The following is a 13,170-nucleotide window of genomic DNA, read 5'->3' as shown; positions in this document are numbered from 1 at the left end:
AGGCCTGAAATTCACCTAATTAAAGCCAAACACTCAAAGTCTTCCCTTTTCTAGGAAACAGAAGTAGTGTTTTCCTCAGGAAGCTGAGTTTCTTTGAATACACATTTCTCATCCCTTTTATGTGCAAATCCCATGTTGAGGAAGAGGCTGACTTGACAGCCCTGCAGGCTGTGCGCTGGTTGTCAATCGGCCGCGCAGTGACAGCGCATGCTGTATGAGTAGTACAGGCGCTGCACAGTCCCACCCTTAGACACAGAAACACAGAGTGAGTTCCAGAGCCCCAGCCCAACCTTGACCTTCCTTTAATTTTATAACAAATACAGAAGAGCTCTCCTGTTCCCTTACTGATGCACGAGAGGGTTTTTCCAGACTGGAAGAAACTCATAAAGTGCAGAGAGCAGATCACACCCTTGGGAAGCAAAGAATTTGTGAAGTTGAAGGATATCTGAAAGAGAAAAAGGAAGCAAAGTATTTGAACAGGAAAGCTCTGTGAAGTTGCTGAGTTAGAGCAGGATTCTCAGATGTTGGGAACGTTTAGTTTTTATCTCAAGCAGGTGAACGTATGTTCAGGTGATATGAGAATTGGGCTTAGGAGACCCCTCGCGGTGGTACCCATTGTGAAAATACTCAGAAATGTATATTGTGGTGGCACTCAGAGCTGTGAAAAGCACCCCTATATGCAACCAGGTACTGGTTGCTCCTCTGAACCAGGTAGTCTGCTCCTCTGAAGTGGAATTTAAACTCAGGGCACGTGTCCTTGTTCACTCCAATTGTCTTAGACTGCCCCACTGCACTGACTCACCCTTCTGCATTCAGATGGGTGGCCATACAGTCCCAGATGGGGAGTCACATTCAATATTCTGAAGAAAAAATGGACAAAAGGGAACAAAGTTATTCCTGTTTGCCATGACCAGAGGAAAAATTCCAGTATATGAGGGATGCACCTGTCTTTGCTGGAGGAAGAACTTGAACTGTAAGCAGAAGTGACAAGTTAAGTTTAGATCAAACCTACTACCATTCATCTGTCCCCCGCATTATTTATAAGAAAAAGAGGGGAAAAAAAAAAAAAAGCTTCAGGAACAAATACAACAGTTTGGGGAGCTAGTACATAAAGCTGAGAGCTGCTGGATTTGTGGTGGTGCATATTTGCCTATTCAGGGTAGTTTGAGAGGAAATATTTTGCAGCGAGCCACAGGCCAACGATGGCATTTACAGGATTTCATTAAAATCAGCTCCTTTTCCATCAATGTCACTTCCATTTATTTAGTAAATTGTAATCTTGTGTCAGAAACAGCACATAAGGACTGCATTCCCCCAGGCTGATGACCTTATCTATAATTCTGGTTGCCTTCCGACACACAGTAGCAGCATCTTGAGACAGCCTCTCAGAACAAATTCATAGCATAAATTCTCTTTCCAATACACATAATATCACCCTCACTGAATATTTGCCTTCTAATAACTACTTTTAATATATATACACAATATATAATAATAATAATATATTTTAATAAAATCCTGTTTCCAGTCAACAAATGTAACAACTGTAACTTTTCATTAGTTGAATCTCCTCTTTGATTTTAAGTGTCATGATTAACAAGTAACGGGCAACAATAACTTATTAATACTTCTATCCTGGCTGAAAATTTAAAGCATTGTTTAAAAGTGATGATGTTTTCTCAGCCTAAATAGCTGTGGCACAGAAGGAAAATAGTGAATTTTACTGTCATTTTCCCCAATCTTTTTTTCTATTTTAATAAATGATCTGTAATTAAAAAAAAAACAATAGAGTTGGGGAAAATGTTGCAGTAGTCTTCCATGGAGATTTTCTTATCACTAAAGGACCCAACCTTGTACTGACTGAGTTCTACACAGTATGTATGAATTGCCTGTTTGATATCAACAGCACTCTTACCAGATTATGAATTTAAGCACAGGCATGAGTTTCTGCAGGATCAAAGGCTGGCCAGGCTCAGCTAGGCAGTTAGCTGCCCTCACCTCAGCAAACCCAGCAATGCCTTACACATTTCTTCTTAAACACCTCATACTTTCAGAGACACTAAGGAAGAAAACTAAGCATAGGCAGAAGATATGCCATTTGAAAAAGAAGAGTGTGTCCAAATACATGTGGCAACATGGAATTATATAGTCTGATTAAATCAACAAGCTAATTTAGCTGTTTTGTAACTTTTAGGCCTCATTATACTGGGGGACCAAATCTCTGTTTCCATGAAGTTACCAAAAAAAAAATAATCTTCAGTTTTGGCTCACTTTAAATTTACAGAATCAAACTTACTTTTCCAAGCACTGACCAGGCATTCCCAGGGAGAGTACGGCAGGTAGAGGCTCTTGCCAACATGCTCCCATGGTATTGGAAGGTCTCCTTACTCCACCAAGTGGTCACCCACTTCACTGCACTGTCCCCAGCCAAGGGGACACAAGTGCTGGACAGCAGCCACGGGGGAACAACGTGAGGCCACTGTGTTTGGTACCAGATTCATCTGCAAAATAGAGGTAAATGGGATAAAGCAAGCTTTCCTCCTGTCCCTGGGACCAAACCTCTCTGCATTTGGCATATCCCTGTGGTCTCTGTGCTGCCTTCTTGGAAAAAAGCAGCCATCAGCTTTTTTCCAAGAGCTCCAAGCAATGGAAGAGACTTCCATTTGCTTCAGTTGTAATGTGTGATGGCATCTGGCAACCTCCTGAAGTCATTAAGCATGCTAGACGTCACCAAAAGAAAACATCCAATAGCCCCTGTGCAGCAGGGGCTGCAAAAGGAGACAGAGTTTGCACCAAGCAACCCTTCCCCGTCGAATCCTCCCACATCCAGCAAAGCAGGGAGTAAAAAGACAGACAGGACACCTATTATGTGACTTCTAGGTTTCTTTCCCAGGTGTGAAAAATTGTGCAGAGAACTAGACCGAATCCAAATTGTTTACGCAGGCAGTGCTGAATTATTGATTTTTAGCACAGCTAAATCTGTTTCTATGGAAATAATCCTCAACTAATGGTGAGTAAAATAAGACAGTGGCTCCCAGGCTACCTAGATAATCAAAGCCTGCAGCTGTAGGGAGAAAAAATGTTGGACTGTTTTATTTTTGGCTTTCCCTACATCTGTAAAAAAAATCTTATTAATATTTAGCATGATTTAGTCTGACAGATTTGCCAAGTGACAGCCCTTGTCTGCAAACAGCTGCGTGAAATCAAAACGGACCAAGGACGTCACTGCTCATCAGGTGCACAGCAGGACTCAAACTCCCTTCAAAGCAACATATTTCCTCAGTATCTGCTGGACACAAAGGTGACCTACCTTTGGGGTGGTCTAGAGCTGTGACGCACTGGTTAAACAGCCTTGGTGAAAAAAAACAAAGGAATTTTCCTTAATATTAAAGAACTACTGCTCATTTGGTATCTGCATTTAAATAGGCGCTGTCCCCACAGGCCGATTCTTTGTCCATTTATTTTAAAATTCTCCCATGAATATATGTTTCCCTACTCTTAGAGCCCTTCTCATTCTCATTCATCTAATATTCAACCAGAAAGAACAAACAAGTGCAGCTTTGATGCTGCCTGGCCATTCCAGGGTGTCCCTCATCCTGTGGAGAAGCATATTCCGTGAGGACAATAAGACAGGCTCCAGGCCCCAGCGCTCGTGTTGCTCATCATGCCACACAGTCACACAGCAGAGCACCATCCTGGACCGTTCCCCCTCTTCTAAGTGCGGCTGCATCTGTTCCCGTTGGCAGGGGCTCTGCATTGCAAAGCCAAGGCAGAAGAGATTTTCAGGTGGTAAAATGAACTTGATGTCCGAGAGAAAAGAATTAAACAAGACCTATTGCATTTATTTAAAATTTCTTAAAAAAAAAAATGGATTTGCATTGCCAAAGTTCACATGAGTACAGTTCAAGCAGAGAAAAGGAAAATGGAAGGCAATTATTAGGTACTGATACTGCAGCTGATGGGTGATTGCAAGTGTTTACACAGCACTATGACTCAGCCCTTACTAAGCCAATGCTATTAAACACTTTGTGACAGTTTCAGTTGGTGGAGAAATTGGAAGGTTTGCTATTTATTTATGATTCTGACAACTAGAACAAGCTGTTGTGCCTCCTCCAGACACAGATAAATACCAGTCATTCTGTGCTCCACAACAGAGGTCAAATGATGTCTGATTCAGTCTTCTCTTGACACTATACAATTAAAAAATAAATTGTTGTAAAGTTACACATCTCCACAGGATTTATATGTCTAGAAAAATATAGATAAGGATACTGGTTTTAGCTTATATATCTTTTTAAATATGGCTATCGTCTTGGAGAATTATGCTATTATTGCTTAAGTGATACTCTTCACTCATAAGTTCAGAAACTTGTTAAAGGCTTTTATCCACTAGGACTCTCTTCTGCTCAAGAAAAGGGTGTTACAGGGCTTCTGCTTCAGCATAAGGGAAAGCAGAGGTCCCTGCTGGATATGCTGTTAGGTGTTAAGGTTAAAGGCAAATTTCTGTTTGTTGGTCTTTAATGAGAAGAACAAAAAGAAGAAATCATTGGTTAAAAAAAAAAAAAAAAAAAAGGTCAAACTCTCCTCCAGGGAGTGTTTATCTCTTTCCACAGCCCAAAAACCTGAAATACTTGGATCCTAACTCAAGATTATCTCAGTGAGATAGGATTGACTGTAAATCCTCTAGGGCAAGTCATCTATCCTGGCAGCTCCACATCTTCAGCTTCTGATCTAGCTGGATGACTCAAGCAGAGGCCTGAGAACGAAGGAAGGAATGTTCTGTGGCCTAATGAAACGAATTTGCCCTCCAACAGGAAAAACAGCAACTCTATCAGCAAGCTGATCAGCTCCAATCAAGAGGCTTTAGACAAGAGAGCATTCAGGCAAGGGCAGCATTTTACAAAAATACAAAAATCCTTCCAGACAAGGGCAAAGGCACTGAGAGCAAACTGTTTCTGACAGTGGAGATTCCACTGAAAGAGTCATTGTGAGAAATATTAAGGTAGCAAATCACAGCTTACAAATTCAAAAGCAACAAATCATTCAAGGGGAAATAGGCCTTTCCATAAATGCTCACACGCGCTGTCAGCCAGACCAGGGAGGATACATGTCCAAATAGCAACTGTTCCTCCTGATTCATTCTGGACTCACATTCTGCAGAAATAGTGACATTCAGCAAGAAGCCAACGAGCTGGCCCTCACTTCCCTAGTGCTGCTGTTGGGTCACCATCCTGACCATTTTCAGCGCCATCTCTCCTTGATCAGAGGGGACCTGGCACAGAAATGAGAGCATGTGGTAAATAACTGCTATGAAGAAGCAGACAGCAAGAACCAATACAGATATTTTTAGTTTTCTTAAGCTACCTTTTTTACTCATAACAGTAGTAGTTTTACCCCAAGAAACTTATTGCTTACCATGTGCCCAGCCTTAAGGATCCAGAAGAAAGCAAAGTTCTCATAGGCCTTGTGGAAAGCTGCTGTCTCTGTGGACTCTGGAGACACATAGAGAGGCTTCCACCTTTGCTGGCTGAACTTCTCCAAATTAGGCCACTTCAGTTTCCGGATCCATGCTTCCTGGCCTAAGTTAATAGAGTTATGTTTGATAGCAGTTATGTTTGATATAGCAACTTGGGAGTCCCAAGTCAGTCCCAAGTATCTCCACTGCATGAGACTCATGTGCTGCATGGGCCACTGTTGTTCTCTTTGTTCGTCACTTGGCACAAAGAGCCTGAAAAGTTTCTGTTTTCAGGTGTCTGCCAAAGACAGGAGCAGTCAAGATAGAAAAAGATACCAATTCCAGGACAGTAAGAGGGGAAAAAAGACGTTATCTTTAGCTCTGAGCTACTAGAGAAATTTACATATTAAATACAGCTCAGTTTTAGTGCAAAATATGATAAATTGGAGCACCACTAGCTGCTAATCTGTTTTGACAGCTTAAATACACTGTTTCCTAAATTATTGATTGCTGTGTTGTTCATGAAGGGCCTTTGAATATATAAGCGGGGGAAGAGATCCAAAGGATAAGGCCTTTCACAGCGTAAAGATGTTTGTGCTGCTGTGACTGAAGGTTATTAAATAACAAGAAAAGGCAAACAGAGAAGCACGCAGCAGTCTCAGAGCACTAAGAGTCCCAGCTGGACTCGGTGGTGCCCTCGGCTGCCATTTGATCAAGTCTGCACCTTTCAAGCAGCAGGGAACAAACAAAGCCCAAGAGTGGCCCCGTTGCACAGGCCCCGTGCTATTTCTGAGCAGCAGGCGTGGCTACACTTCAAGTGCACCCTGCCCAGCTAATTACCAGCTCCCTGTTGCTCTCCTGGGTACCTTGGCTTCTGCTTGGGCCACACAGGGAAGGCTGGGCTGTATTCTGCACAGATCTATAGCAGAGTATGGTCTTTGCTCCCGAGAACAGGGATTTCAAGACAGGAAAGAAGAGAAGACAATCTCCACATTTATCTATCCTCTCTCTTCATTTATGAATGAGAATACACACACATTTATCTGTCCTGAACAATTAGGAGAATTACTAGTTACCTAATTACTTACGGGCTTCACTGAAACAAAGCAATTATTGATGTTGCAGATCCAATCCCCAGCTCTATAATGGAGGTGAAGAAACTGTCTCTCTCAGAGGGATGTAAAGATAACACATTAAGAGCTATTCAGTAATGACACAAGTATTTAAGCATTGGTGGTTGGACAGCAGATTTGCACAAGAGATCCTGGTATAAGTGTTATTGGAGACTGCGTGTTCTGCTCCTTGCAATGTCCTGTTCCTAACCCGAGTCAAAAGCCCCTTACCCATGGTGTCCACAATGAGATCCAGCTGTCCATTATAGACTGTAACGTTGACATTAGCCGCCAAAAGCTGATCAACAATATCAATGACAGGTCTCATGAAGTCTTCAGCCATGTTTATGAAGACTTGTTTGGACTGTCCTAGCCAGAAAGGAGCAAAAAAAGGAATTAACTGGTAAAGAATGTCATACCTAAGGCAGGACACAAGCAATCAGCTAAAGGTCCTGGTTTATGGCTGCATAAAAGCAAGCCCTAGCACAGAGCAACAGCCAGCAATTTTATCAGTCTGAGCAAGGAACTAGAGAGCCAGAAACCAGCCACGCTCCCAGTGCAACTCACACATCACACTGTCACTTCTGGTCCCCATTACCCACAGAGCTGCTTGCACCAGTCCCATAACCCTTCTCCACACCACAGCACTACATGATGCCAGCTTTCCAGCAGAGAAGAACTGACAGGAATTCTTTCCAAGCTGAGCAATGGACAGAAATCAGCTGCTGAAACATAGGGAAACATCATCTTCCCCCTGACTTTTTTTTTTAAGCTGTTGGGCTAAAGACATTCAAACCCTACAGTGAGAAGCAGAGCTGTATCTGCTCCTACAGGCCTGCCCTGTTACATGTTCATTTTCTAAGAGCACATCCTCCTCTTGGACCCCAAAGCAATGACAATTTCATGTGACTGCCTGCTACAGACATCAAAGTATCTTCCTACAGATGACACCACCACAAATGCAATAAAGCATTTAGGAAAGTACCTCCCCACTTCACACAGTCTGGAATAACTTTTAGCTTCTTTCTGATAGGTCCATTCATCAAATCATTTAGGCTATTCTTGTGCGTATTTTTGACGTGACGTTGATAAAGTCTAACTGAAAAGAAAGAAAATTCTTTGATTAGTGGCACATTTAACATAATCATCAAACGTAGATAAATATCAGTGTTAGTTGCATCCAACAGACTCTTTCTAATGGAAATGCAGTGTCACAGAGGAGGATTTGCTTATTTTATAATGTAAGCAGTGAGAAGCACTGGTGTCAGCCCTTATTTAGGTTAGAAGATAATATGGGAAGAGAGCAACTATACATTTCTGGCTTTGGCTAATAATGTGCTTTCTTCAGGGGATCAACTTCTGCTTTAGCTGCTTGTCACAGATAATTTCTTCTCCTCAGCAGACTAATTTTTAGCTGCATTTTTGGTTTGTTTTGAGGAGTAAACTGTGATGTTTTATAAATTATAAACAGTATAATTTATTTTCATGTTGATACATAAATACCATGAAGCAAAAGAGTCTAATGAGACTCCTTTCATGGCTGAGACATTCGTGTGTCCTAACTTGAAGACAGAAATGAAAGAGATTAAGAGGAAGCAACTCAGAAGTCAAAACTATGGAGCAATTATATTAATTACTTCCTCAGAGTAATGCATGCAGGATGTAAAGGTGGAGGCATAATGTACAAAAGGGTTGTTTCACATTCCTACTTAGCCCTGTTTATGCAAACACAAGCGAGTTCTGTTCAGGAGAGTATCGACATCCTTTAGAATTGAAGGCCCCATTTTAAAGATGTGCTAAATTGAGGCTGTGTCAGAGCCAAAGGTGTGGGGTACAAACATGGGGCTCTCTAACTCGAGTACTTAAATACAACTTACTGAGATGGAGATTTTCTTGTTCATCTGCTTTCATTTCTGGAACATCCTTAGTCATGATGTTATAGAAGTTCACATTGTCTGTGTTCTGAAAGCACAAGATATTTTCAGTAGCACTGTAATAAAAATGTTTCTCAGGTAAGAGGAACAGATTCCTTTACGAAAAAAGGAAGGATCCTGTGACCTGCCTCTGCCTACATCCCAGAAAGATATTTATGGAAAAACTTTGTTTCTGTATTTAGTTTGGGAAGTGGGATTTTCTCAAGCCTTCACTGCTCGCATGCTGGCAGTGTCACAGATGACCTTTGCTTCTGTGAATGGGTGTAAAGCTACAGGAAGTTCTACACCCTGCAAATGGCTGTAGATTCTCACAACTCATTACAGGGAGCACGTGGTACCAGGTGATCATCTGAGATGCCCTGTTGTGCTAGATCTGGCTTGATAAAGCTTGTTGCTCAACATCCTCCCAACCTACAGATTTCAACCACTCAAACACTTCCTCAAGAGAGTGGTGACTGCTTAACAGTCATCCCTCTGTTGAAACTGCGACATCCACACGAGTCCAGGACTTGCGGGCTGGCAGCTCTGACACGGACAGCAGAGTGCCTGCACCCAAAGGAAAGAACACTCTTGGTCTTGCCATGAGAGGAGTTATGCAGCTTTCTGGATCTTTAATGTTCCAATGCAGAGGTTGATCAGAAACCGACTTGCAATAGCTGAAGGAACTGAACAGCCTGCACCCTTATGGCTGTATTGCAGCTTGGAAAGGCAGATAAACAGACTTGAAGAGAAGGCAAAACAGGAAGCGTAAGTTCCTTCCAAAGGACAACAGTAAAAAGTGAAACCAAGTGCATGCAAAGCAAAAATAAAAGCAAAAAGGAAGTTGAGAATGAGAAAAAGGAAGCAGATCTGAGAATAGTTTTATAGTTCTAAGGAAGCAGAATCTTGCACTAAAACAGAATGAGATTTGGGAGCAACTCTCCAATAAGAAAAAGAGGAGGAAAAGTATACCGAATCTTAAGCTGGCACTTGGTAATAAAATACAGTTATGTACAACAGCAGGACATTACTTGAGCTTCCTTCTGCTCTATGCTCCTATTATACCAGGGAAATCTATGTTACTGGAAATGTATGTCTTGCTGGTTGCAATTTCCAACATTCAGAACATACAACCTTCAAGAAATGTCCCCTTTGAGTTGAAACTTTTCCTCAGGCAGAGGTGCACAGTGAACTAACAGCTCTTTGGCATAAACCACATCTTGGCAGAGAGGAGCAGGCAGGGAGACAGGGGACACAAGCCCAGCCAGCGCTCAGAGCAAAGTGTAACCTGCAGCTGTGTACCTCCACAAGCACTAATTACTTACTAACATTGACAGAGGAAGTTCTCACCTCTTCAATGACACCTTCAGCCTTGCTCCAGAGCTCAGTGGCCAGTCCATATTGATTTTTATTTATTGCAACCATTACTTCTTTGGCAACAGCAGTCACCTCTGCCAGACCTTGATCATCAAGGAGAGACTGGAAGGCAAAGACAGAGGAGGACAGTTTCAATTGTAATGCAGGAGCAATATTAACTTCCACTAACAATCTCCATGTACAAAGGTTTTTATTCTGTTAAAAAATCAACATCCACTTATACTCCTTGGCAGTACAAGTCCTAAGGTGAAGACTACAGAACCAGAGCAATGAATGCAAATAGGAGAGTTTAAGAAGGTACTTACAGTGCTATAAAGGTAGGGTCCCCAAGACAGCACAGAATCTAGAGAAACACAACAAATTTCAAATTTCTAAATTTCTGCAGGAGAATTTTCTTTCCTTTTACTGTAGCAAGAATGTATGTGACAAAAGTTCATGAAGATGAACTACCCAATCAAAAGGTAATACTGTCAGATCAATTTAGCCCAAAATTCATGTATCCCAGAGCAAGTTTTTTTCAAATCCTGAGAACTGATAAAACAGCCACTAGGCCATTAACTCCCTGTACATCAATCAATTAGAAACAGTTATAAAACATTTTCTAAGATAATTTATAAAGTCTCGAGGATCAGCTGATCCTTCTAAGACAAGCCTAACACTGTCCCCTGCCCCAGAGTGTCTGTGGGCGCTGCCCTTGCAAATCTCACTGGAGGACAGAGAATCCTGTTTTGGTGCCCTTCACCTGTCTCACACCCTATCTCCTCCAGGCCAGGCAGCACATCAGTTCCAGGCACAAGGTCTTCCTGTGAAAACAAACACTTCACTTGCAACATTTGATGGCCGCATTTTGAGAGAAGTGTTCTCATATCAAATACTTCAGAGGCCATAGAGATTTGCAGGAAGATTTCGCCACTACCCCACTTCAAACACGACTATGGCCCTTGCTGACTTTGCTCTCAGAGCTTTCGCAGTCTGGATATGTTCTAATGATAGATTTTTTTTTTTTTTGTCACAGCTTGCAATGTTTAAATATTTCTTTCTGGTGATTGGATTTACTGAACTCACTAGAGATTTAATTCATGACTGGAACTGAGATACACATGGAATGATTAAAACAAAACAAAAATGTCTGGGGATTTTGAACATACCTAGAGGAGAAATCCATGCGTCTCCAAGAGCAACCCCAGCAAAATTGCACTTTATGCTTCCCTTTTGAACTGCCTTGGTGAATCAGAGAAAACAAACAAAAGTGGCTTTCACTTCGATATTTACAATACTAGAAGCTAATTCTCTTTCAGTGCTTGTAGAACACTGTATTTTTAAGTGAAAAGCGAACTACATCCTCCAGCTACTTACCTCGTGCAACTCTAAAGCGATGCCAGCAGCCATTTTGCCTCCATAAGATTCAGAGAATATGTAGAATGGGATGGTCTGGAGAAAGAAGACAAAAAATCTGCTACGTCTGGGGCACCACATACCCTCATGCACCTCCCACAGACCCTGGGCTCTGGCTCTCTACCTCCCAGTATGAAACGCTGGATATTTTGTGATTCTAACTTGCACGCAGGATTTCCATAAGTTGCTGGTGTAATTGCTGGGAAAGATTAGGAGCAGGGGCTTCAGTATTTTGCAGCTAAATCCACTGCTGATCCTACATGCTCCTCCGATCATCATAGACACAATAATCCAACCCTTTGATACTCTGCCAACCAAGATACCAATTTGGGACATGACTTCTGAATTGTGGAAAATAGAAGGCACTGGTTACACCCGTAGTGTCTCCTCCCACCTAGGTTCTACCTCGTAACAAACACCACAGATCTAGAAGGCTCTTAACCCTCTTTTTAGGGCTTCACAAATCCCTTTTGAATCTACTTAAAAGACAAGCAAAATATGAGACTAACCAGTAATTCAAATTACTTACCTGGAATTCTGTCCTTGTCTTGAAGAATTCTCCAAGAAAAACCATCATATCGGAGACTACTGTGCTAAGGTTTTTGGCAAACAAGCTGCAGTCATCTACATAACTGAATCCAGTACCCACAGGATTATCCACAAACAGGACACTGGCTGCCTGTAGCTGCACAAGCAGAGGGAAGGTCTGCATGAAGTCTCAACAGCAGCAGAATGCACAAACTTTGATTTTGATGGCAAAAGTGTCTAATTGAACCACTAAATCTCAAATTGTGAAAGAACTTGCAGAAAAGGGAGGTGCATGTTTAATACCAGAGAATAGCACAGGTGAGTCTTTTGTCTGTTAGAATGTGAAGATATTAACAATGATTTTGTCAAACTGCTATAGCAAACGTTGAGCCATACTATTACGAGCATACAAATAAAATCAAAGCATCAGCACAGAGAGAGCTAACATGGCTTAAAGCAGAAATACTCATAAATGAAGGAGTAGAACATAAAATCTTCTGATTTGCCTCACCTACAAAAGAAATGCACCCAAAACACCCCATCATCTGCAGCCATACCACCCATTTGACCCAGGAACCACAGGACAATACAGGCGTTATACAACTGGTTGCTCAGAGCACACAAGCGTTCTGGTGATCAAACCTCTAACTTCAATGTAACTTGGTGCCCCTGGAAGATCATACTATCCAAACATCCTCAAAATGAAATCAGAGGTCTGTTCTTCAGTTCTTAATAAGACTATTTGTTTAAGCCCTTTTACTAGCCACGCTCTTTCAAGGTGAAATGTTGTTCTGCTGAATTTAAAATGGAATTCTGCTTAGCATTTCCTTCCAAAGCAACCAGCACGCCTTTCACTCGGTGACTAGAAGCTCAACCCTTTGCCGTACCCAGGTTGTATTTCTTGGTTTCAGATCTTTGTCCAACGGACCAATCTCTTCAAAGTTCCCAAACCCACAGCCTGAAGATCCTGGGCCTCCCTATGGGGAAATACAAAATGAGAAGTAACCTAGTTAAGAAGGCAGCATTATATGGATTTGAGAATAACAGAATAATAAAAACAACGCAGTAGAAGGAGGCATTTTAAACTTTAAAAGCATTTAAACTTTAAAAACACGCCGGTTTCCATGACCCTCGACAGACGCACAGGCGGTTTCTGGAGCAGGGATTTCAGAGGGGCCGTGGCCCCTCAGGGCGGCAGCCGGACACCACGTTAGCGCGGAGCGGTCCGGGACCCTTCCCCGCTCCCCCCTCACCTGCAGCCAGAGCAGCAGCGGCAGCTCCGCGAAGCCGTCGCCGTAGTAGAGCCACCAGAACATGTGCGCCTTGCTGCGCACCTCCACGTAGCCCCACAGCTCCCGCGGCTGCTCCACGGCGGCGCCTGGGCCGGGCG

The 13,170-nt window shown here is 42.3% G+C and overlaps 1 protein-coding gene across 1 annotated transcript; it reads right to left on the bottom strand.

Moving 5' to 3' along the window:
* Window positions 1-4,566: 4,566 nt before the first annotated feature.
* Window positions 4,567-13,155, bottom strand: SCPEP1 (serine carboxypeptidase 1). Its single transcript, XM_026046790.1, has 12 exons — window positions 13,034-13,155; window positions 12,668-12,757; window positions 11,782-11,937; window positions 11,214-11,288; window positions 11,006-11,078; window positions 10,163-10,200; window positions 9,831-9,959; window positions 8,445-8,529; window positions 7,553-7,666; window positions 6,799-6,936; window positions 5,416-5,579; window positions 4,567-5,272 (listed from the first exon to the last, which is right to left on the bottom strand). Exons 1-12 carry the CDS (start codon window positions 13,094-13,096, stop codon window positions 5,207-5,209), a joined length of 1,191 nt encoding a protein of 396 aa, XP_025902575.1. The 5' UTR covers window positions 13,097-13,155; the 3' UTR covers window positions 4,567-5,206.
* Between the last annotated feature and the right edge of the window lie 15 nt (window positions 13,156-13,170).

This window comes from Nothoprocta perdicaria, unplaced genomic scaffold (assembly GCF_003342845.1).
Source record: "Nothoprocta perdicaria isolate Ctin4 unplaced genomic scaffold, notPer1 scaffold_46, whole genome shotgun sequence".
Lineage (NCBI taxonomy): Eukaryota > Metazoa > Chordata > Aves > Tinamiformes > Tinamidae > Nothoprocta > Nothoprocta perdicaria.
This window is presented reverse-complemented; position numbering and strand designations above follow the sequence as displayed.